Source organism: Rattus norvegicus, chromosome 5 (assembly GCF_036323735.1).
Source record: "Rattus norvegicus strain BN/NHsdMcwi chromosome 5, GRCr8, whole genome shotgun sequence".
NCBI lineage: Eukaryota > Metazoa > Chordata > Mammalia > Rodentia > Muridae > Rattus > Rattus norvegicus.
The window spans coordinates 150,222,058-150,247,575 of NC_086023.1; the positions used below are offsets into that span (position 1 = coordinate 150,222,058).

General features: G+C 49.9%; 2 protein-coding genes and 1 non-coding gene across 3 annotated transcripts in view; all 3 read right to left on the reverse strand.

Annotated features, from left to right (window-relative positions):
* Xkr8 (XK related 8) lies at positions 1–7,127 on the reverse strand. Its single transcript, NM_001012099.1, has 3 exons — positions 5,950–7,127; positions 4,213–4,409; positions 1–1,279 (listed from the first exon to the last, which is right to left on the reverse strand). Exons 1-3 carry the CDS (start codon positions 6,240–6,242, stop codon positions 570–572), a joined length of 1,200 nt encoding a protein of 399 aa, NP_001012099.1. The 5' UTR covers positions 6,243–7,127; the 3' UTR covers positions 1–569.
* Smpdl3b (sphingomyelin phosphodiesterase, acid-like 3B) overlaps positions 6,550–25,518 on the reverse strand; it is a 22,082-nt gene continuing 3,113 nt past the window's right edge. The window contains exons 2-8 of the mRNA NM_001025737.1: positions 20,309–20,522; positions 18,827–18,924; positions 13,299–13,442; positions 11,211–11,383; positions 9,727–9,907; positions 9,509–9,642; positions 6,550–7,334 (exon numbers count right to left, since the gene is read on the reverse strand). Coding sequence (NP_001020908.1) covers positions 6,969–7,334; positions 9,509–9,642; positions 9,727–9,907; positions 11,211–11,383; positions 13,299–13,442; positions 18,827–18,924; positions 20,309–20,522 — 1,310 coding nt within the window. The 3' untranslated portion in view covers positions 6,550–6,968. The remainder of the gene's footprint in view (positions 7,335–9,508; positions 9,643–9,726; positions 9,908–11,210; positions 11,384–13,298; positions 13,443–18,826; positions 18,925–20,308; positions 20,523–25,518) is intronic.
* Positions 20,959–21,065, reverse strand: LOC120103193 (U6 spliceosomal RNA). The gene has a single exon (XR_005505288.1). It is a non-coding gene; the product is annotated as a U6 spliceosomal RNA (small nuclear RNA).

A 25,518-nucleotide genomic window follows, 5' to 3' on the forward strand; every position in this document is an offset into this window, starting at 1 on the left:
TTTGGAGACTCTCGTGAGGTTTTAATACTGTTAAACACATGCACACATGTTCTTCTTTCACACAGACTGAGGTAGGAGAATGAAAAATACTTGGTGGGCATCACATGGCCTAGGCCACAGGTCCATAAGGCACTTGGTGTAAGGTGGCCTAAGAGCCTGAACGTCAGGACACTGGAGGGGCATCTCTGGCCTCCCTCCGCTCTTCAAGAGTCTACGGAGGATTTGTCCAGGTGGGCAGGGAAAGAAGCTAGGGTGGCAGCCAGTTCAGAAGTCAGGATGATGCTCCCAGAACATCAGTGCATTTGTTGGGGGAAGTGAATGGATGGGATAGGTTAGGGAAGAGTTCTCGAGAACATCCCCCAGAGTCTGTCATCTAGAGCAGGCTAGGGAACCAGGAACCAGGACGCCACCAATCACGTGAGAGGTGAAAGTGGTAACAACTGAAGATTTGGCAATGGAAGCTCTATCGGTTGGAGAGGAAAAAAACTGGCTTGCACATGATTGGCCCCCTTGTCCCTTGCAAGGCCCCACTCTCCTCATCTTCCTCACTGGCTGAATCAGACCCTGCCTCAGAGGACTCCGTTCAGCTGTACCGCCTGTGGCAGGGCGGCCTGGGTTTTGAGCTTGGCAAAGAAGTTCTGTGCTAACCGAGTGGCACGCCTGTTATAAATCAGCTTTGGAGGACGCTCGGGAGGGAGGAGTCTTAGGGTCCCATCCACAAAGTCGGGTTCCCAGCTGCAGCTAGGGTGCAGCCGGAGGTAGTAGATCATACGCAAAACCAGTCCCAGGGAGAAGCAGGCGCCGCCTAAAGCCGCCCACAATAAGACCCCACCGGGCAACCAGGTACTATCTGTCACCCAGGAGGTGGTGACAAGCAGAACACTGTCACTGAGGATGAAGCCCAGGTGGATAGTGGCCCGGCCTCGAGTGCGACCCCCAGACACATTGAACCAGGAGAAATAAAGGATGAGCGCCACCGTCACCCGGTATAGCCACTCGCCATTAGAGTTTGGCATAAACTTCGTGTCTTGAAGCCAGACCCAGTACAACAGCACCAGCCACAGGCTGAGGAAATGCAGGGCCAAGCAGTAGGGAAAGACGACCGAGAACGTGGCGATGGCACAGATCCGGGGCCCCAACAGCAGCAGGTTCCACAGGAAGTAGACCGCAGAGGAGCACCAGCCCAGGCGCGGCTTGGAGGGGAGGCAGGTGCGCAAGGACCGATGGTAGTCCAGCAATGCCCACGAGATGCCCAGAAAGGATGAGCTGATGCCAAACCCTACCAAGAGCAACAAGAATGACGTCAGCCTGTGTGCGGCCTGCCTGTCGAGCCCCAGACTCACGGGAACCCTCGCAGAAACCCAGAAACCAGGTCTTAGAAGCCCCACCTTGCTCAGTATACGGTTGGAGAGGGAGAACGTTTGGAGACAGCGCTGTGCTTTCTTTTTTTTTTTTTTTTTTTTTTTTTTTTTGGTTCTTTTTTTCGGAGCTGGGGACCGAACCCAGGGCCTTGTGCTTCCTAGGTAAGCGCTCTACCATTGAGCTAAATCCCCAGCCCCAGCGCTGTGCTTTCAAACACTGTCCCGGTGACATTCCTAAGTATGAAAGGGTATGTGACATGAAGATTCGACTGTGCCTTAGCTGTGCCTAAAGCCTCTTCCGGGTTCTGTAACCTTTCCCGGAAAAGCCCAAGTTCTCAGGGTCTTTGAAAACCTGGCAGCTCTAGTCCCCTTTCTCCGTGTCACAAAGTAGACATATCTCAGAGAGGAGTAGCAGGCCTTCAGTTGCAGCTCTCCTCAGGACTGGGAGTGATGGCCAGCCCACCCCTCTTCACTCTCCTCCATGTCCAGCCTAGCCCATCATCCCGACTTCCCAAGATCTAGGAGTTTATGGTAGGGTTCCTGTCCCATCTCTGCATTGCCTAGGGCACATGGGCCTCCAGGAAGAGAGTAGCCTGGGCATACCCTACGAAGTATCTCTCCTCGCCTCTTTAACTCATCCACTCAACCTGGGTTTACTGATAATCTAATGTGTACTCAGAGCCCGCTTGGGGCCTGGTATCAAATCTCTAGCTATCCTTAGCTCTTAACTACCTGCCTGTACCTCACCCTACAAACCCCAGTCCGAATAAATTCTGGGGCTACCCACCTAGATTCCCCTTTGCTGTCAGAGGCCTCTGTAACAACCCATTAACATAGCAATTACCTGTTTTTTTGGTTTGGTGATTCCCACCTACCCTCACCCTATCCTCTCCACCACCCATCCACCACCACCACCCCCATCCCAGAGACAAGGTTTCTCTGTGTATCCCTGGCTGTCCTGAAACTCACTCTGCAGACCAGGCTGGCCTCGAACTCAGAGATCCACCTGCCTCTGCCTCCCAAGTGCTGGGATTCAAGGCATGCACCTTGATGGCTTGGCCTTTATTCTACCCTTGAGCTCCTGGAGGGTAGAAAACATATGCTCGGGTTGGGGATTTAGCTCAGTGGTAGAGCGCTTGCCTAGCAAGCGCAAGGTCCTGGGTTCGGTCCCCAGCTCCGAAAAAAAGAAAAAGAAAAAGAAAAAAGAAAAGAAAAGAAAAGAAAACGTATGCCGCTTCCCTGGGACCTGCAGGGTGCCCAAAATGTGGTACATAAATGTTTGCTCCATCAAAAGGAGAGAAAAACCCTGTCTCCTCATGTTCTACCAACAGTGCAGACCGTCTCCACCTGGCTCTGATCTCAAACAAATGTCAAGTACCTAGCAAGTGCTGGAAACGAGCAGTCACCTTTCTGCACCTCTCTCTTCTTATATGACATGAGGGGTTCTCCCAAGTCCCACCTCAAGTGATGACAAGACCAGTTCTTTGGAGAAGCCACTGCAGAGGACCGTGAGGTATGAAATGATGGGCAACAAAGGGGTGCCCTGTGCTCTCAATAAGGTGTTAGGTAAACCCCTGCTTAGTCTCAGGCTGGGCCGGTGGTCTTGACGAAGTCTCTCCCAAGGCTTCTCACTGCCCAGATTTCTCTGAGGGTTTATGGGGTGCTGCCACCTACCTGCCTCTTCTGGTCACTCGGGACACCTAGAGTAACTATTTGTTTTACTGGCTGGGTTGAGGCTCTGTATACAGTATACAGTTCAGTGTATCTTGGTTACAGCTGTGTCCCCAGCATTGTGACAAAGAACCTTGAGTGTAGGAAGGCACTGTGGGACCAAATGATGTCCTGAGCAGATGTGTATTTTGAACATGTGCACGTCTATGTCAAGTACTCCGTTGTCTCAGACCCATGGAGATGACAGAGACCCTGGGTCTAAGTACGGATGTTTAGAAATAGCTGTCCTTTAGCTAAAACCAGTATATGCAGAAACTGCAGACTGCAGCTCCACCTCCAATGACACAACCTGAGGCGGGTCCCCTACAGAAGCCTCCAAATGTGTAAGTTGCTGCTGCAGAGGCCAAGGCCCACCCGACTCCAGCTTTTCCCATGTACCTGTTGTTTTCCATAGGGTTGCCAGTTAGGCCAACCCCTAAACTATGGAGGTCCAGGCAGTGTTCAATAAAATGTCCATTACCTACCAAACCTATAAAGTGTCCGATAACCTACACATTTCATTTATTACCATCGGAATAATAAAGAGTGCAGTACTGGGGAGGCGGGAGCAGGAGGATTTCTGGGAGTTCAAAGCCAGCCTGGTCTACACAATGAGAGCCCGACTCAAAAATAAGAAATGGCGGGGGGCAACTGAGAAACACACCTGACACTGGCCTCTGGTTTCTGCATATGCACACATGTACCTGCAAATGCACACAAACATGTACAGATACACATTCGCACAAGTCCTTGGACTTTTTTTTTTTTTTTTTTTTTGGTTCTTTTTTTCGGAGCTGGGGACCGAACCCAGGGCCTTGCGCTTCCTAGGCAAGCGCTCTACCACTGAGCTAAATCCCCAGCCCCAAGTCCTTGGACTTTACATGCATGCGATTCCCCGCACCTCATCGTCTCGATCCTCCATGAGTTAGGCACATCGATTACGCCCACTGCTCAGATGAGAACCAACTGATGGCTTGAGTCACTCATTCTAAGTCCCTGCAGCTTGAAAGGGACTTCAGATTTGAATCCAGACCAACTGCCTAACGCTTAGTCACCCTCTTTTTCTCCTGTGCCCCAAGAGTGAGAACAGCACCGAGAAGAGAAGCAGCAGCAAAAGCGACAGCCCGGGCCCAGCACTCACACTGGTAGTATTCGGCATTTCCACTCTGCAACACGATGGCCAGCACCAGCGTGAGCTGTGGGGTCGCCTCCAAGAAGCTCTCAAAAAGCCGCAGCATGCTGATGTCCAGGGAGAGGAAGTCAGCATAGGCCAGGTCACATTCAGACGGTACCTCCTGGCAGCACATGGACAGTCCCTGCCGCATTCCGTGCAGGCACCTAGGCAGAGCACACAGATGCCCAGTGGACCAGGTCAGCGTTCTGTGAAGTCTTCCCTCTCCTACAGCTGAGTGCATGGAGGCCGACCTCAATCCTAACTTGTCACCTAAAAGCTACGGAACCTGAAGCAAGCCACCCAGCTTACCTCCTGGAACTGTTTCTCCATCCACAAAGTGAGGGAAATTCAACTTCTACTCTTGCTGGTCAGCCATGACGCCAGAGCATCAGCACCCTGCCCTACCTACTCACAAGAGCCCCATTTTAGAGATGGGAGATGGAATTAAGAAGCAAACAGGAGGGCTGGAGAGATGGCTCAGTGGTTAAGAGCACTGACTGCTCTTCCAGAGGTCCTGAGTTCAATTCCCAGCAACACGTAATGGGATCCGATGCCTTCTTCTGGTGAGTCTGAAGACAGCTACAGTGTACTCATATACAAAATAAATAAAAAGAAGAAGAAGAAGAAGAAGAAGAAGAAGAAGAAGAAGAAGAAGAAGAAGAAGAAGAAGAAGAAGAAGAAGAAGAAGCAGCAGCAGCAGCAGCAGCAGCAGCAGCAGCAGCAGCAGCAGCAGCAGCAAACAGGAGAGGCCTGAGAGAGACAGCTTAGCTGTTAATCGCATCCACTGCTCTTTTTTTTTTTAAAGATTTATTTATTATATATGTACACTGTAGCTGTCTTCAGATACACCAGAGGAGGGCATCAGATCTCATTACAGATGGTTGTGAGCCACCATGTGGCTGCTGGAATTTGAACTCAGGGCCTCTGGAAGAGCAGTCAGTGCTCTTAACCACTGAGCCATCTCTCCAGCCCACATCCACTGCTCTTACAGAGGTGCCTCACCTCTAACTCCAAGGGACCCGACACTTTCTCCTCTTGGGGCCTACCTATAATAACCGCCCTTCACAGTCACCTGAGCTGTACTCATGATACAATTGTTCAGGCAAAATGCAAATATTCAAAGGTCCCTTCCCACAGCTAAAGACTCTAGGCAGCTTTGCCAAGATCTGAGACTTGCACAAGATATCCCGGATCCATCCACCCCACTTTACCCAATCCCATCCCTCCTCAGGAAGCCCTGCCTTCATCACATGATTCTGACCCCTTGATTTCACTTTCTCCCATCTAACAACCCAAGGGCCTACTCACAGTGAGGTGGACGGGGACGGGGGGGGGGGGGGGGGGGGCAGGGAGGGGAGGGGCCGGGGACTTTCTCACTGTCCTTACTTCAGACTGAACCTGGGTTCTATCCAGTTCAGAAAAGTACACATTTCACACACATCTTCCAAGAACCAGTCTATCTGTGTCCAGTCCTGACTGGCTCCAGGAACACAGATGAGCCAAGCAGAACCCTCCCATCTTCAGTCCTTGATGGGAAAGCAAATGTTCGCAGAAAAAATAAATGAAAAAGAAAGGGGAGGGGCATCTCTAACTCCAAGACCCCGATGTTCCCTTCCTCTTTCCTGAACCTGTGTTTCACCTACGCCCAGGGGAAAACTGAACTGGCTCTGTCAACCCACTTTTCTCAACCGACCGGGCACTCACCTATACAGGTAGCCGAGCTGCAGCAGGTGCAGCAGAGCCAGGAAACGACGCGAGGGCTGCAACTGGTGCAGCTCGGTGGGGTCAGCTGTCAGCCAGAGCCAGCTGAAGAGCTGCAGCAGCACCGAGGCTTGGCCCAGCAGCACCACTACCAGCGCGGCCCACAGGTAACGGCCAACGAGCACGTACTGGACGACGGCCCACAGGTCGGCGACCAGGTCCAACAGGAAAGACAAGGTACTCACCAGACCTATGACCACGTCTAAGGCCACTTGGGGGTGCACGGACAGAGGCATGGCCCTCCAGGCAACCTCACAACCGCGGATCTGCCCTCCAGCCCGGCTAGTCCGGCAGGAAGGGGGTGGGGCAGTCCTCCCAGAGGCCGGGCTGCTGGGCGGAACTTCCCCATCTCGCCCCGTCCGGGGAGGAGCGAGTCCACGACTCCGCCCCCTAGGCGGTCCCACCGCCCAGACCCCGCCCCCAGCCCTCCCTGTCTTGAGCCCTGCCTCTACTGGTTTGGATTCTGCCTTTTGAGGCTCTAGTTAACAAGAGTGGCCACAAGACTAGTGTCTGGGTCGCAGCTGTGATCCCTCACGGTTGCACTGTTGCGAAACCAAATCAGAAAAGTCTTTTATTTAAAAGTACCAAGGGATTTTGCAGACCACGTGGGTTCCCAGTTTTAGACCTTGAGCAGGGACTCAAAAGCACAGACTCTCCAGGGCCCATCTTCCTGCGGGTTCACTTTACTGTGGCGATCAAGTGCATGATAGTTTGATGTTTGTATTAAAGGGAATAATGCACCAAGACATGTACCGCAAACAAGCTCTGTGGATAAAACATAAAACTCAGAAGAAATGTGCTTCTTAGCGCCCTCTCTGGTGAATCCAAATGTCCCATCCCACCTTACTCTCCACAGACTGATGGCAAAATTCATCTCCCTCTCTCTCCATTGGGTAATGTTGCCCAGTTTTACCAGGGAGAAAGACGAACCAAGTAAGAGGGTAGGCTGGCAGTGCCTACAGTCATAGCACCTCCAATACGTGTAGGCTCGTCAGCAGAGTCAGTATGAGCAGGAAACCAGGTACCAGGTTGGCACCAAGACCATGCAAGCAGGTGGCGTAAGTGTCGAACTCCACGTGCTGTATGGCGCACACATGCTCCCTTCGGCAGACGTCCTCACAGGGCTGATGGCTGTAGCTGACCGAGTTGTAGACGTAATAACGTTGCAGGATGTGCTGCTCACTGGCGATGCGGGTCAGTGCTGTATACATAGAACTGGTGCTGGCGTCCTGCACCTCGTAGGCCTCTGTCAGGCGGTATTCCTGCTCCCACTGCGGGGTCTCTTGTGTATCCGCCTGCCTCAGGTTCAAGTAGTAAGTCACCATGTCCTGGATTAGAGGCCCAGGGCATGTCAGCAATGAGCAGTTGATTAGTTCTGCCTACAACCCAACCTGTCCCCAGGCTCTCTAGATCAATCAGACAGCTGCTCTTTTCACCCTGGGCTTGGTTCTGACGAGGCAACTGCATCTGAACCCCCATTCTCCTGGTGAGGACATGAACCTGAAGTGACCCCCCACAGGCTCATTTTGAAGATTTGTTCCCCAACCGGTAGCACTATTTTGGTTGGCTATTGAACTTTTAGGTGGATGCCAGCTGGCAAAAGGAAACCTTTGAAGCTGGTTCTGGACCCTGCTCAACGGCGATGCCAGGGGTCCCTGATACATGCCACGTGATTCGCCACCATTAACTGCCCTGCCTTCCCCACCAGAATGGAGTGAAATGCCCTAAAAACCGTGATGTTGGTACTGCAATCACAGCATTGCAAATGTAGTTACCTTCTCAGGTAACACACACACCATGCACACACATACACACACATACACACTCACACACACATACACATACACACACATACATACACACATACACACACACTCACACACACACACTCACACACACACACTCACACACACACACACACACACACTCACACACACACACACACACAGTTTTTTTCTCCTGCAAGCATTCAGGGGCAGGGGCAGGATTAATACTTCCTTCCCAAGGGCACCTCTGCGAAACTCCGAGGGACCTCGTTTAGTTCACTCCCCCAACCCATTCCCATCCCCCAGACCAAGCAGGGCATCGTGGCTCATAGCTGTAATCCCGGCACTCAGGAAACTGAGGCAGAGAGGATGTATCAGGACTGGAGAGATGGCTCAGCGGTTAAGAGCACTGACTGCTCTTCCAGAGGTCCTGAGTTCAATTCCCAGCAACCACATGCTCACTCAGTTGACACAGAACTCAAATGCCTCCTTCCTGAGGGCATTTCCCTTGTCCCACCTAGTAACACATCTCACACACTACAAAAATCACCAGCCTCTTCCTTCCTTCCCTCCCTGCAGCCCCAACCCCCCACCTCACCCCCACCCCACCCCACCTTCTGAGACAGGGTCCTCTCGCTAAGTTCCTGTCTGGTCTTGAACTCACTATGTGGTCCAGGCTGGTTTTAAATTTCAGTCTGAGACCTCGGCCTCCCAAGTGCCTGGTATTACAGTCCTGTGCCTGCAGGCCCAGCTACCAACCCCACCTTTCCTGTCTCCCATGTTAAATTATATTTATTTATTAACTGTCTTCCTCCTGTAGGGGTTTTGGTGCAGGAAAGTGGTTATTCTGTTTGGTTCTACACCTCCTAAGCTTTGGGCAGGGCCTGGCCTGGGACCTGTGCTCAGTACATTTTGTTGAATGAATGAAGTAGGATTCCTTTCTCCTTTTCAACAATCCTAGCATCCTAGGAAGTGAAGAAGTGTTCGAGGGGCTAAGTCTGGGTGCCAGTTGGTGAATGGAGAGGGGTAATGGGCTTGAACTTGGACTGAGGAGTCCCCCATATCAGCCTCAGGAGAAACAATTTTATCTTGAGGGAACTGAGGAGATCTTTAAGGTTTGTGAGCCGCACGGAGGCAAAATGAAGTCAATGATTTAGGAAGACTAATGCCCTCTGGATGTGGCAGCAGGAAGACCAGGTAGTCATAGTAACTCAGGACAGGGAAAGGCTTAGGGGCTAGAATAGACCTGATTTGGTGGCAGGTGGCGCCAAGGTTTTAACCAAGATTCCTTTCAGTGGCGGTTTAAATATGATTGGCTCATGGGAAGTGGCACACTGAGAGCTGTGGCCTTGTTGGGATAGGTGTGGCCTTGTTGGAGAAAGTGTGTCACTGTGTCCGCTGGGCTTTGAGGGTTCCTAGTGCTCAAGCTCTGCCCAGTACGGAAGAGACTTCCTGCACCTTGTAATCCAGACGTAGCGTTCTCAGCTCTTTCTCCGGCACCGTGCCTGCCTGGACTCTGCCACACCTCCCACCGTGATGATACTGGACTGAACCTCTGAACCTGTAAGCCAGCCCCAATGAAATGCTGTCCTTATAAGAGTCGCCTTATCATGGTGTCTGTCCACAGCAGTAAACTCCTAACTAGGCTCAGTGGTCAGTATAGTTGGTCAGCTGAGGGTTAGGAGAGGGAGCGACAGGCTTAGATTCTGCCAACCCAGCAGACCCAGACTCCTAACCTTCAAGTTGAGAGTGGCTCGGTCATACTCAAAAATGCGGATCGCTGGATTGTTGGCCCCATCGACCACTCCAGGTAATGTGGTCTTCCACGGGGTGACCCCGGGTGTGAGGAACATGACGCTTATGGGGGCACCTTTAGGGGAGAAAGACAGCAGTAAGGAAAAACAGTAAGGAAAGAAGAGGCTGGCAGATGGCCAGTTCCCTCAGGATGGCGTACCTGTGCTGCTGTAGAACATTCGGAAGCTGTCGGTATGGTGGTGCCCAAAGAACTGCCCTGCTATGACGCGATGGTGCTGCTGAACCACCTTCAGATACTCCTCGTTGAAGCTCTCTCGGAACCAGGCCTTGTCCTGTGTCTTCTCAAAGAACCCTGGGGGCACGTGGCCAATAATGTACACCTGCAAGAGTGAGGTACTGGGGTCAGAGATGCTCTCGCCAGCCCCCCATTTCCACCTTCCAGAACCTGCCCGCGTCCTCCCTCTGAACGTAGCCCCAGAGCACATCTTCCACAAACTCTTCCTGATCCTTCAAAGAGTGCTCCCTGATTCCCAGACCTGGGGCTGATCCTCCATGAGTGTGAGAACACTAGGAGGTCGTGTGCACATCCACTGCGAAATGTAGAACAGAGGCCGAGTTAAGAGCATGTGCTGGGGCTGGGGATTTAGCTCAGTGGTAGAGCGCTTGCCTAGGAAGCACAAGGCCCTGGGTTCGGTCCCCAGCTCCGAAAAAAAGAACCAAAAAAAAAAAAAAAAAAAAAAAAAAAAAGAGCATGTGCTTAGCCAGGGGTAGCGACTAACACACCTTCAATCCCAGCACTTGGAATGCAGAGGCAGGCAGATCTCTGGGAGTTCAAGGCCAGCCTGGTCAACATGTGTGTGTGTGTGTGTGTGTGTGTGTGTGTGTGTGTGTGTGTGTTTAATGTATGAATGCTCTATCTGTATGTACATCTGTATGCCAGAAGAGGGCATTAGATCCCATTACATATGGTTGTGAGCCACCATGTGGTTGCTGGGAATTGAACTCAGGACCTCTGGAAGAGCAGTCAGTGCTCTTAACCACTGGGCCATCTCTCCAGCCTGCGAGCTTAAACAAAGGGTATGAATGAGGTTTTGGCCTCTAACTTCAGCTAGGACACCAGCTATACACCATCTCTCTGAGCTTCGAGTTTCTCCTTTGGAAGAGTCTCCACTTGAGGGAGCTTGCTACCCAATTAAAAGAGGGGGATCTGTCCAAAGCACTGCGTGCCTGCTGCTGGCATGATAGGGCTCACGAGCACCAGTCACAAAGTCCCCCTGGGGTTTGCCGGTGATGCATGGACTCACACAGGAGCCACTGTGCCAGTCAGACAGGATGAACACACCTCACATCCAGGCTCCTCCTTGGGTACACAGTGCACGCTACTGCTATGGGTGTGGTGGCGACAGAAAGACATTGGAACTTGGAGCAAGGAGACTGGGGTTCTAGGCTTTTGCTTACTGTGGGATGAGGCCCTCGCAGGCCCTTGAGGCCCTAAGACATGGCAGTGTGCTTCAGGACCTCAACTCACAGGGTGGCTGTGGTGGGAAGAAGCCTCTTCAGGGGCTAGGCTACTGCAGGACCCTCAGGGATGTGAGTGTCCCCAGTGGGGCTGTAAGTCTGTGCCTGGTGGAAGATTTCTGTCAGGACGTGTCCAGGTGCCCAGGAAGAAGCAGGAGCACTTACCATCTCCCCGTTCCGAGATGCATTGCTTAGGACATCTCCTAGCCACTGGAACTGCTGGCCTGGGTCGGCCATGCCGGCTGTCTGCTCATTGCTGCTGTAGTACAGATTGGTGTTGAGGACCACAACTCGCCCTGTCTTGCTGGGACTCGGCAACTTCTCAGAATAGAAGGCACCTAGGAGGACAGCCGTAAGTGGGGGTGCCTCAGCCACCCTGCACCTCACATTCTGACCTCTTTCCCTGGCGCCCTCCCTTCCCGTAGGAAAGCCATCTAGGGATACGAGCAAAGGCTCTGAAGCTGAGTTCTAATCCTGACTCTACCATTCATATAACTGTGCAACTTGGGAAAAGTTACTTGACCTCTCTGCTCAGTATTCCTCATCTGGATAATGGACTAAAATAATGTGTGGTCTCTACCCACTGCTGTCTTTCTTCCATCCAGCTCTCGGCCCCAGGAGCTGACCTATTCAGACTAAATCAACAACGGGGTTGTCCCACTGTGCTATGGTTTGACCAACAAGGAGCCCCAGCGACAGGAGACCAGGGTCCAGGAAGATAGAAGTCAGGGAAATGTTGGGTTGGCTCTCTCTCTCTAACAGCCATTCACAACTGAGCGATGTGGTCCCCCAGGGACATCTGCCAATGTTCAGAGACACATTTGGCTGTCACACTAAAGATGCCACTCGCATCCGGCAGACTGAGGTCAGAGACACTGCTGAACACCCTACTTGTAGGGAGAATTCTGGAATTTTGGTTTCTTTTTTTTTAAAAAAGATTTATTTATTTATTATATATAAGTACACTGTAGCTGTCTTCAGATACACCAGAAGAGGGCATCAGATCTCTTTACAGATGGTTGTGAGCCACCATGTGGTTGCTGGGAATTGAACTCATGACCTCTGGAAGAGCAGTCGGGTGCTCTTAACTGCTGAGCCATCTCTCCAGCCCCCTGGTTTCTTTAAAAAAAACACAGAAATAGCTGGACAGTGGAGGCATACGCCTTTGATCCCAGCACTCAGGAGGCAGAGGTAAGCCGATCTCTGTGAGTTCCAGGCTAGCCTGGTCTACAGAGTAGGTTCAGGACAGCCAGGACTACACAGGGAGACCCTATATAGAAAAAGAAATTAAAAAAAAAGAAAAAAGAAAACAAGAAAAAAAAAGGGGGGGGGTTGGGGATTTAGCTCAGTGGTAGAGTGCTTGCCTACCAAGCGCAAGGCCCTGGGTTCGGTCCCCAGCTCCGAAAAAAAAAAAAAAAAGAAAAGAAATAAACAAAGCGACAACACAGAAATATCGAAAGAATGCATTTTCCTCTTGGTCCCCAGTGGTACAGAGGTGGGGCTGCTTCAGACAGTACACGGCAGCTGTCACAGGATTTGCCTCACGAGCTTACAGAGGCACGGTTTGGCCAGCTGCAGATAATTTCTGCCATTGTGTGACGTTTGGAACGCTGGGAACTTTTCAGAGGGTACATAAATTCCAGCTCCCCAAGAGTCAGTGTGGGTGGCTGTTGGTCATTTAGGGAGGTTCGCTGCGGTTGGCCAGCAGCCATGATCAAAGGTGAAACAAAAGAAAAGAAATTAGATTCAGGGGTTTTCTTAATACCTCTCTCCCCTCTACTTTCTCTCCTATCTCGTGTTAGAGGGTAAAACCGGGAGATAAAGGGTGGGAAAAGAACCCACAAAGTAGCAAAACCAGCAACATCTGCTTCTGTAGGAACAGAATAGCTCTGTGGGAGAAGGAACCCACCAGCCAGACTGCAAGGGTAGGAGTTGCCCAGGTTCAAGTCAGCTTGAGCTAAAGCTCCCAGAGCTGTCCTAGGGTTGCCAGGCGAGTGCAGTAGGCTTCTGCCAGTAGCGCCTGGCACCCGCTGGTTAGGATTACTGCTAGAGTTAAGTACGAGGGTTTTGGGAGCTGTCCTAGATTCTGTTCTCAAATCCATTGCCAAGCCGTGGGGCCTCTGTCTCATTCTCTTGTTCTGTAAAATGGGGATAAATTCTGTACCTACTTCAGGGCTTGCAGTGAAGATGAAATTGAATCGGACGCGGCCTGACACACAGAACGTGTCCACAGGGCACAAGCGTCATTAGTACCTTCTTTGAAGAGAGTGAAGGATTCGTTGCTAAGCCAGGGTCTCCACAGCTCTGCCACATGAGTGTAGATGCTGTTGCTCTGGGCTGGGAGCTGGTTCTTAGGGTGAAAGTCATGATTTCCCAGAGCAGCATAGACTTTAGTACCTGAAAGAAAAGGAAGAAACGTTAAGGAGATATGCAGAAGCGCTGAGCATCTTCAGTAGCTGCCGGCCCTCAAAGCCAGAGGGGAAGAGAGAGAACACAGATGAGGAGAGAGGCATAGAGAGGCAGGAAACCACATCAGCTAACATCTGGCTGAGCATCACTTAGAATGGGGAAGGGAGAGTCATGAGTTGCCTGGTCCCATTTCCCAACCTTATCCTAGCAGGGATGTCCTGACCATTTCGAAAGGAGGCCCCTCAGATGATAAAGCGGGGGTTGGGGGGGCAATTCTCACGGTGATCAGTTACTTGCGTTCTTATCAATTACAGATTGTCTTGCTTCTGGGAGGAGGCCTGGCTCACCTCCTGAGACCTTAGGATTTTCCCTCACTCGGGTGAGCCAACAAATATTCTATTGCACACCTGCCACAGGCCAGCACGGAGCTGGGAGCCAGGCTCTCAGACCCAGAAGCATGGCAGAGCAACAGGGTGTGAATAATTCAGTGTGTGAGGCCTGTGTGCTGGGGGAGGGGTAGCCAAGGTGGGGAGAGGAGGGCAGGAAAGTCCCTCCTTCAGGTGACTTACGGATGAGACTAACAGGTGTAGGGAGCCCAGAAGACAGCGTCCTTAGAGACGGCCTCATGCTTGCTTTCTATGCTGTGAGCTGTGCTGGGTTATGTTTACTTTGGTCTTTTTTCCCTGAGACATGTGCGGTCTCACTGTGAATCCCAGGTTGACCTTGAACTCTGCCTCCTACTGTAATTATAGACCTGCTACGGCACCTCAAGCTCCTTGTTCCTTTCATTTAGGCTCTGTGTCTGGCATGCAGTAGTTGACCAATAAATATTTAACAGTGAACAACAACAATAGAAATTCTTAGAAGGGCTGGAGAGTTGACTCAGCGGTTAAGGGCACTGACTGCTCTTCCAGAGGTCCTGAGTTCAATTCCCAGCAACCACATGGTGGCTCACAAACATCTGAAATGAGGGATCCGGTGCCCTCTTCTGGCCTGTAGTCATATATACAGGCAGAAGACTGTACATAATAAATAAATAAATCTTAAAAAAAAAAAAAAAAGGAATGAAATTCTTAGAAAAAGCTAAGCATGGCAGTTAATACCATTGATCCCAGCACTCCGGAGGCAGAGGCGGGCGGATCTCTGTGAGGTGGAGGCCAGCCTGGTCTACAGAGCTAGTTCTAGGTCAATCAGGGATACACAGAGAAAGTCTGTCTCAAAAAAATGATAATAATAATAATAATAATAATAATTGTTCATTGGTGTTTAATAAATATAATTAATTAGTTTTGAAGTTATATTATTATTATTATTATTATTATTATTATTATTATTCCAGCTACACAAGAGGCTGAAGTGAGAGGACTTCAAATTCACATCATGCCAGGGCTACAGATGAGTTCAAGGCCAGCCTGTTGAACTTAGTGAAACCTTGTGGTAAATATTAAAAAAGAATCTACCATCCCACGCTATTGCTGGCTCCAGCAGGCCACAAGGCATCTGCAGGATATATTCACCTCAATCAGCAAAACCTCTCCACCCGATTTGATTCGTTAAGTTCCCAATTTCCATCCCACGTTGCCGCTGGCTACTCTCTGGGCCCTGCTGAGATCTCACCATGTATCTAGTTCTCAAGGCAGGTCATTGCCAAGCCAGTTTCACTCAGAGACCACCTATCTGGTGGCTCTCCTGCTGCAGACCCTGCTCACATTCCCACCATCCGCAGCCCCCTGTGGTTATTGTCACAACTCCCAGTGACCCATTAAATCAAAACTCAGTTTTGATTTATCAACCAGATTTATATCAGTAAATCCTCACCCCACAGAACATCCACACAATAAACTCTGAACCAACTAATATTGATATAAAGCAATTAATAGTGATATAAAGTGCCCACCTAGATAAGACAAATTGTCCTATAAAATTCCATCCATTATGAAATATTCGTAATTACCTGTGACCCATTAAGGCCAGACAAATCTGGGTCGTCTTTCTCTGCCTCCATCTTGGCTTTTCTTTTTTCTCCTCTCTCCTCTCTCCAAAACTCTGTGCCTCCCTTACTTTTTCACTGTCCAATCACAGGCCTCTCCTTGTCTTGTGCCTGCCCTCACCCGAATATAGACAACAATCTATAAAACCTGGTCACAAAGTAGGCGAGGGCAAAGCTCTTAGTACAGCGCCTGCTTCACCGAGCAAGAATCCTGAGGTTCAGCTCCAGTGCCTCAGAATGAGGAGGACCCATTTCAGCGAAAACAAATCCCTGGCAACCCAAGTGCTGATGGGAAAGGGGAGAGTCCTTTACACCGTCCGCTGCTACTGGGAAAGCAAAGGCTATGTGAAGGCTTGAGCTGTCCTGTTCATCGAATGTCCCCACTTTCCACAGGAGTAGCTCAGTAAGAATCTGTCGATGGATTCAAATGACTGAATGAACTAGCTTATCTCATCCTCAGGGCAAAGTCACCATGTCCCCGTTTGCACACCTAGCAATGGGATCACCTAGCTCACGGCAGAGTAAACTTTGAGGTCCTTTCTGGTCCTGCCTTGCCTACCTATGTTCTCTGTCTCTCTGCTACACTAGAGAGGCAAGACCAATGTGCCAAATGAATGTGGGAAATACAGGTGCACCATAACTGGAGAAGCAAAACTCCCCAGGTCGGACCTTCTTTCTCCAAACCCAGGGCCTGTGCATAGCAGGCAGGCCTTCTACCACAGAGCCACATTCTGGGTCCTCTTGCTCATTTCGAATGAATTCTTTGACCTCTCTATACTACAGTTTACACCTGCAGAATGGGAACTGTCCTGTCTGGCCCGTGTTTTCATTCTCTCTCATATCTTCCACTATGGTCTCATTTTAACATCTCTCCAAATGAGCTGGGTCCTCCCACCATGGCTGTGAGTAGGCACTGCGTCATTCTTTAACAGCAGCACTTTTCCCCATGGCTGTGTCACAGCCAGTGGCACCTTCAACATTAGTAGTTTTAACAGATGTGACATAGACTTGACAAAATCTGTAATGTCCACATGTATGTCAAGTCATGGCCAGTGACGTGTTCTTTGGTTGGTGTGTGCGTGTATGTGGTATGTGTGTGTGTTGTATGTGGTGTGTGTGTGTATATGTGGTATGTGGTGTGTGTGTATGTGGTATGTGCGTGTGTTGTATGTGGTATGTGTGTGTATGTGTGTGTATATGTGGTATGTGTGTGTGTGTTGTATGTGGTATGTGTGTGTATATGTGGTATGTGTGTATGTGTGTGTTGTATGTGGTGTGTGTGTATATGTGGTATGTGTGTGTTGTATGTGGTATGTATGTGTGTGTTCTATGTGGTAGGTGTGTATGTGGTATGTGTGTGTATTGTATGTGGTATGTGCATGTGTGTTGTATGTGGTGTGTGTGTGTGTTGTATGTGGTGTGTGTATATGTGGTATGTGTGTGTGTGTATGTGGTGTGTGTGTGTGGTATGTGGTATGTGTGTGTTGTGTGTGGTATGTGTGTGTGTGTATGTGTTGTGTGTGTGTGGTATGTGGTATGTGTGTGTTGTGTGTGGTATGTGTATGTGTTGTGTGTGGTATGTGTGTTGTATGTGGTGTGTGTGTGTATGTGGTATGTGTATGTCTGCACATGTGTGCATGAGCACACTCGCCCATGTGGATGGAGGCTTAAAGTGGATGGTGATGTCTTCCCCAGACACTTCTCTACCTTACTTTTTTACTTTTCTCACTGTCATCTTGGCTAGACTGACTAGCCAGCAAGCCCTCAAAATCTGTCTGTCTCTGTCCCCCAGTGCTGGAGTTACCGATGTGTGCTGCTGACCCTAACTTTAATGCCTTTGTAGGGGATCTGAACAGACTCGGGTCTTCATGCCTGTGTGACAAGGCACCACCATCTACCCAGCCCCAGCAAATACCTTCCTATCCATTATTTCATATGTATTCTAGAACTGCTGTGTGGACCAGAGGAAAGAGGCTCAGGGTTGGATAAGAGTCTGAATTCATCACTAGAAAGTGACTACTAGGGGCTGGGGATTTAGCTCAGTGGTAGAGCGCTTACCTAGGAAGCGCAAGGCCCTGGGTTCGGTCCCCAGCTCCGAAAAAAAGAACCAAAAAAAAAAAAAAAAAAAAAAAAGAAAGTGACTACTGACTGCATTGTGGGTAACAATACCTATAGCTGGGGGGTGGGTCAGTAGCCCATTTGATCCTAAGTAGCGACCTTTGCTGGAAAACAGACAAGCTCTATCTTTGTGGAACATGCCAGGCCGAGACATCCAGGCATCCAGATGCCCGAAGGATCCAGGCATCTTTGCAGACGTTGCTTTCGGTCAAGGGAGGAAACCATGGGAACAAGAGCTGTGTTCAGATAGGAGCATAGTGTCCCACGCTTGCCACATGACCTTGACCAGTTGACTTGATGCCAAGACTCACATTCTTCATTAGGAAAATCATAATAGCCCCTGTCTGCGGTTGTCAAGACAATGGATGCACTGAAGCCTGCCAAATTCTTAGAGCAAGTCATGGTACTTATCACTCGATATATGCATAGCTGTTGATTATTTTTCTTTTTTCTTTCTTTTTTTTTTTTTTTTCCAGAGCTGGGGACCGAACCCAGGGCCTTGCGCTCGCTAGGCAAGCGCTCTACCACTGAGCTAAATCCCCAACCCCGCTGTTGATTATTTTTAGCACCATGATTCTGTATGTGGGTCCCAGGAGCCCATGACTATGACCTTTAGAAGGAACAGAGGGAGATGGGGTGGATACTGATAAGCCCTATCTCAGGTTCCCAGTTGGCAGCCTGTGGGCCTGATTGAGCCCCTGGGACCTTGTGTTTTGCATGGAGCATTTAAAGCCACCTTCAAGGGCCAATAGTTGGGGCACACAGACCCTCTTCTCCCTGTCTTGGTCCTTAGGGTGGCTCACACACTCCCATTCCCTGCCCACTCTGCCTTGCTTGAAACACTTAGAAAGCACTGGGCAACAGCACTTTGGCTGGCAAGCCACGTCTCCCAGATGCCTGGCAGCGGGATGGTGGGAGGACAGCAGATACCAGCACTAGCGGCAGGGCAGGATGGAAGGTCCTGTGTCAGCCTGAGTGGGGCTTGCCCAGGGACACCTGTGTGTAACTGTATACACTGTGAGATGTAAGTCTGGCAGAAGAGTGTAAGACACAGAAATGCCAAGCAACTCTTTAGTGGCCGCCTGTGTTTTCACAGGCCAGTGAACTGGGGGAACTGTGTAAGTAAGGAACGGATGCTATCAAGCATTTGAAACCTGGAGGCAGCCATTGTTGTCCGAGAAGGTCCTGTATCCCAGTTCTGCTAATGCTGCTCTAGGTCCCCCTAGAGGGGTCAGGGAGCACTGGCAATCAGACAGAGTCCTACCTGGAAAGACCTCCTTGATGAGGTTGGTCAGACGGTCCACCATCGACAGCACAGCTCCCTCCCCCAGCCTCTCATTGGGGACGTGTGGTGTGTCATCCCTGTAAAACATCAGTGAGACAGTTGGGACGGGCGCAGGAGAAAGAAATGACAGTGAGTGACAAGGAAAAACAAGCCACAATGCAGCCAGGCAGGACAGAATTAAAACCCACTTTCTCCCTTTTTTTTTTTTTTTTTTTTTTTTTTTGGTCCTTTTTTTCGGAGCTGGGGACCGAACCCAGGGCCTTGCGCTTCCTAGGTAAGCGCTCTACCACTGAGCTAAATCCCCAGCCCCACTTTCTCCCATTTCAATGGCTGTGAGTCCCTGGGTGGTCGGTAGCCTGTCTGGGCTGCTACGGGCTCATCTGTAAAATGGAGAATGGGTATGTAACCTTAGAGTCATACACGCTAAATAAAAACAAGACATCTGATTTCCACACGTTATCACCTAAGAAACTGTAGCTCCTCCGAGAGCTTTATAACAAACAGAGCTATAAAGAACCCTAGATGTCATCTTGTCCAGTGCCGGTCAGTCCTGCAAGCTGCCAGAGACTTCTCGAAAAATGCTGCACCTGGGGAAGATTTCTAGTGTCTCTCCCAGAGTGTATATTTCAAAGTGTTACACAGTTGTTAAGGGTCCTTCCTCAGAGGTGTCAGAGCCCTTCCCCACAAGCAAGGCCCCTCGATGGAGTTTATTGATTACTGGGCCCGAGAAACTGAGGACTGGCCGGGTGGTGATGGCACACGACTTTAGTACCAGCACTCCAGCGGTAGAGGATCTCTGAGTTCAAGGCCAGCCTGGTCCATAGAGTTCCAGGACAGCCAGGGCTATGTAGAGAGACCCTTTCTTGAAACAGCACCCCACCCCCCAGCACCTGCCACCGAAACAAAGAAACAGAGGATTGTCCAGGTCCTCCTGAGACATTGCCACACTCCTAAGGAGGTCAGCCTTCCCTCTCCTTCTGCACAGGGCCCATGGCGTGGTCACTCCCACTTCATAGTGAGTGGGCAGTTAAGAACATCATGAGTTTCATCCCAGCTCCTAGAATCGTCCACTAAAACTGGCAGGGGGGGCACCTGGAACTGTCCTCACACCTGGGTCGCCACATCCTGTAGGAAGTCCTTTCCCATCCTGCCATGTGGGTCAGGTGCCGTGTGCAATTCCCACCCCCCCCCCCCAACACACACACACACAGGCGGCTCTCTGCTGGCTGGAAAGTTAGGGTCACCAGGCTGACCTGGATCCTCTGGAAGCCTGAAAGCCCTTTGAAGGCCAGTCCCTGTCTCCGCCATCTCAGCTCCCCAGTATCTACCCCAGGACTGAGCAAGCGACAGGCTGATTGGCCACATTCTCGAAAGCCTGGATGTTCACCTGAGAGGAGGATTAGGAGACAGAGGAGGTAAGGGGCCCCGCCCGGCTCGAATGTGAAATACGACTGCTCTTACCCTGTCCAGAAAATGAAGTCTGGCTTTGGTTCGATCTCCTTCATGGCATAGATGGAAGAGTTGATAAGGGCCCAAGGAGAATCGCAGAGGTAGTCACCCCAGGGGCCTGCATTTAGCACGGGCTGGGAGCCGGCTGACGGGCACACCCGGAGGGGGTCTTTGGATACTGTGTAGTTGGGGTCCAGATGGAGGTCGGAGATGTGCCAGAACCTCCCTGTGGGAAAAGAGAACCTCCCTCAATGCTGGATGAGGAAGAAGCCCTGAGATAAACACAGGCTCCTCTGGACACCAGGTTTCAAGACAACGTTCTACAGCGAGGCTCTGCCCAGCTGGTGACTTTTTGTCCAGGTTCTTACCATTGCCCATCCCTGCACCCACAGCAGCTGCATGAGGGATGGGGCCATGTGACCCTCCAAGGGCTGAGCAGGGGGCTGGTTTGCAAGTTAAGGCGAGAAACACTCACGCTGGATCCACCTAGAAACTGTATGGCCTTGGGCGAGCTCAGTCTCTCAGAGTCTTTCTCTATCACTAGATCCAGACCCTGCATACCTCGGTGAGAGATAAGGAAAAAACAAAACAAAACAAAACCTGGCCCGAGGGAGAAGGCTTATGCACAAGTGAGTTGGGAGACTTTTTTTTTCTTTTTTTCTTTAATATGGAAACGCTTCACAAATTTGCGTGCCGTCCTTGCGCAGGGGCCATGCTAATCTTCTCTGTGTCGTTCCAATGTTAGTATATGTGCTGCCGAAGCGAGCAAGAGTTGGGAGACCTTGAACCCCTGGGGAGTATGTGTGGAAATGAGAGGGGGTCAGAGCAGAGGAGGATGGACTGTCTGGTGGATGGCGTGCCTCATGTGGGTGTGCTCACCGAGATACAAATTTGGGACTTCAGCATGTACTGTGGGAGGCGTGTTTGTAGCAGTCGTTGACAGGATTTTTGCTCTAAACCAAAGGAATCTGGTGTAACACAGAGAAAGGAAATAGAAGCCGGCAAGGTGGAGCATGGAGCTGCATAGCGAGACTCTGTCTCTGACTCTCTCTGTCTCTCTGTCTCTGTCTCTCTGTCTCTCCCTGTCTCTCTCCTCTCTCTCTGTCTCTCTCTGTCTCTGTCTCTGAGACAGAGCTAACTTAGAACCCAAGATCCTCCCACGTCAGTCTCCCAAGCGCTAGGACGACTACGGGAACGCACCACCACGCCCAGCTCTCGATGACTGCATACTGAAAGTAGGTCTAGCCTCTGCTCTTGATCCTGTGTTCTGGGCCGACATAGGGAGAAACCTGGGGATGACCTCACCCTCCACCACTGATGTAATTTCTTCCTCCACCTCCTCCAACTCAAAACGAACAGCCTGCATCCTTCCCCACAGGAAGCTGAGCCTGAGGCTGGGACCAGAACATGAATGTGAAACCAAAACAGGCTCTACCTCCTCCCATTCCTAAACCTCTCCAGGTGCTCCAAAGAGCTCGAGAGGAAACAACAACAACAACAAAAAAAGACCTTGCCTGTCTCTCCTGACCTGTGCCTGATTTGGGGAAAGAACCTAAAACTTGCTTACACTAAGGTCTGAATGACTGATTAAGGCGTCTTACAGAGGAAGGTTTGGATTACTATGCCCATTTTCCTGATGAGGAAGCAAAGTTCAGAGGTCACCAGGCCTGCGATCCTGTGGCCAGTGGTCTGGGTCCTATGGTTCAGACTCCCTAGGGAGATAGCTGTCTAGTGAGCTCAGTACCCCACTGTCTTAGACGGGTGTCTCAGTTGACAGCGTGAGCCTACATTTTTGATTTTTCTTACCCAAATGAAATTTTTGTTTATAACGGGAGGGGATTTAACCTTTCCATACAGATTTCAACCCCTAATGTATTTGAAATAATTCCTACAGGAGCAAAACCCTAAGCCAGGGTAAAGGAATTAGGTGCCCCATTCTAATCAACAGGTGGATGGGCCAGTGTACCTTCCAAGTGCCTGGGCATCTGCTGCCTCATGCCGGTGGCCATGTTTTAGGCCAAGCTGGCCAGCCTAATGCAGCAAGATGATACCAACTTCTGTCTGGTGTCCTCGGAGGACCCGGACAGAGACTACTGTCTGGCCTCAAGGGGGATCTTTCTCAGTTAACCACAAGCACCAACCACTTCGTCTCTCTGCTATCGGCCACAGTGAACATTTCTTCATTCCACAAAGTCCTGGCCAGTGGTAAGGCCAGGCCAGTTGTCAGTAAGTAGTAAAAATGAAACTACACCCAGCGGCCCCAGCACTTCTGACCAGGGTGTGTGTGTGTGTGTGTTGCTGTAAACCAAACTAGCCCTCTCCCCACTGCCTTGTTTTGAGAAAAATCTGCTCAGATGGGGTGATTGTCCCCCATTCAGTCTTCCAAGTAGCTGGTACAAAAGGTGTGTGCTATCACTAAGCAGATGAAATAAAGATTCTTTTTTTTTTTTTTTTTTTTTTTTGAGGGGGTTAGGGGATGGGTAGGGTTTTAAAACAGGGCTTTCCTGTGGAGCTCTGACTGTCCTGGAACTCACTCTGTAGCCCAGGCTGGCCTTGAACTCAGAGATCTGTCTGCTTCTGCCTCCTGAATGCTAGGACTAAAGGCCTGCACCAACGCCACCTCCCTGAAGTAAGGATTTTTCTTTTTAATTACGTATTTTACACTGTAGCTGCCTTCAGACACACATCAGATCCCATTACAGATGGTTGGGAGCCACCATGTGGTTGCTGGGATTTGGACCCAGGACCTCTGGAAGTCAGTGCTCTTAACCCCTGAGCCATCCCTCCAGCCCTGTAATTAATGAAATCTTAAAAAAGCAAGAGCAGAGGCCTCAGGTCAACGATCTTGTTAGGATTCAGATGGTTTATACAGACTTACACTGTTTGAATAGGAACAAACCGTTCACTTGAGCTGTTAAAAAGGAAAGCCACATGTTACGCAGTGGCCAACACCTGTAATCCTAGCACTCAGGAGACTAAGAAAGACCACACACAACTGGAGGCCAGCCTGGTCTACATACTGATTTCCAGGCTAGCCGGGCCACATTCCAAGGCCCTGTCTCAAACCAACAAAAAAAAAAAAAAAAAAAATAAGGGCTGGAGAGATGGCTCAGCGGTTAAGAGCACTGACTGCTCTTCCAAAGGTCCTGAGTTCAATTCCCAGCAACCACATGGTGGCTCACAACCATCTGTAATGAGATCTGATTCCCTCTTCTGGTGTGTCTGAAGACAGCTACACTGTACTCATATAAATAAAAAAAAAAAAAAATTAAAAAAAAAAAAATAAACCAAGCTTGGCTACTACTTGTGAGTCATTGTGGCTCACTAATATTATTAATTAAGTGTTATGGGTACAAGCAAACTTGGCATCGAGTTCGGTGAGAAGCTGAGAGCACAAGCCTCAGTAGGTAGGAATTCTAGATTTATCGCTCACTTGCAGCATGGACAAGGGTGGCTTTTCTCCAGTCTGTCTCTGCTAAGCAGCTCAGATGTGAAAACAGCGTCTGGAGGTGGAGGTAGGATAAACGCAGCAAGTCGGGAAGAGTCAGTTACTTCGTACCCAGCCTTTGAGGGGGTCTGACAGCCTTCCTCTCACTACAGAAAGGACAAGTCCTGCCCACCCAGCATGTCTCCTTGGGACAGTCCTCTGCTTGTAATGAGGCATATTTGAAGGAGGACAACAGAAAGACTGATTTTGTCTTATTCTGGTTGGGCCTACAGACCCAGCCATCCCACGTTCATTCTGAAAGTTTAGACCAGTAAAATGACAGAGCAGGTGAGGCACTTGCCACCAAGCCTGAAGACCTGGAGACCAATCTCTAGGACCCAAAAATGGTCCCCTGACAGCCACAGGCATGCCATGGCACATATGTGTACACACATGTACAAATAATAAGTATAATTTCCTTAAAGACTTATTTATTTCAAGTATGTGGGTATACTGTCTCTGTCTTCAGACACGCCAGAAGAGGGCATCAGATCCCATCACAGATGGTTGTGAGCCACTATGTGGTTGCTGGGATTTGAACTCAGGACCTCTGGAAGGACAGTGTTCTTAACCACTGAGCCACCTCTCCAGCCCAAGTATAATTTTTAAAAGAAAAATAGAATAAATATTTTAAAAAGAAACAAAAAGAAAAACAGAAAAAGTTGGGAAGTGATGGCTCACACCTTTAATCCCTGCACTCAGGAGGCAGAGGCAGGCAGATCTCTGTGAGTTCAAGGCCAGCCTGCTCTGAAAAAGAAAGTTTGTTTGGCTCAGTTCAGCTCAGCTCCTGGTCCTCCTCCTGTCGACCCACAGTGCCCCAAACTCCTTTATTCATTATTGATCATAGACCCAGAGCCCAGGGTCAAGTAAAACATCTATGACCTAAAAAAGAAAATAGAAACTACTCTATCAAAACTAAAATTTCATTTCAAAAACAATATTTAAAAATTCATTGAAGCCATAAATAATGTGGGATAGGTTAATTGTTTGTTATTTTGAGACAGGGTCTCACTGTGTAGCCCTGGCTGACCTGGAACTCACTCTGTAAAACTCAGAAATCCGCCTGCCTCTGTACCCTGAGTGCTGAGATCAAAGGCCTGCACCACCACACCCGGCCACCATTGCTATCTTGATCCCGCCCACCAGAGCCAAGTGTTGGGATTACAAAAGGCAAGGCCAGTTTAATTCTTTCATCAAATTGTCTTAATTACTCGTTTATTTTGTATATCAGTGTTTGTGTGTGCCACAGTACATGGGTGGTGGTCGAAGGACAACTTTCAGGAGTCTCGTTCCACCATGTGGATCCCCGGGATTGAACCCTGGTCCTCAGGATCAGAGACAAAGACCTTTTTACCCAGGGTCATTTCATCTGCCCCTTATTTACGTGTGTGTGTGTGTGTGTGTGTGTGTGTGTGTGTGTGTGTGTGTGTATACACGACAGAGAATATGGAAATATGGAAAGGCCACAGGACAACTTGCAGAAATTGGCTATCTCCGTTCACCATGTGGGTCCAGACTCAGTTCAGGTTAACAATAAACAAATTTACCCTCAGCCATCTTGCTGATTCCCCTTAAGCTTTCCTAGCATTTCACCATGCACAAGCAGGGCCTCCCTAACAAATGCCTAACACTTTAGTTTACTTTATTCTTCCAAGTATGTGTGTGTACATGACTTCATCAGCACCACATGCTTGCCGGAAGCTGTCAAGACCAAAAGACAGAGCGGCTCCCCTTG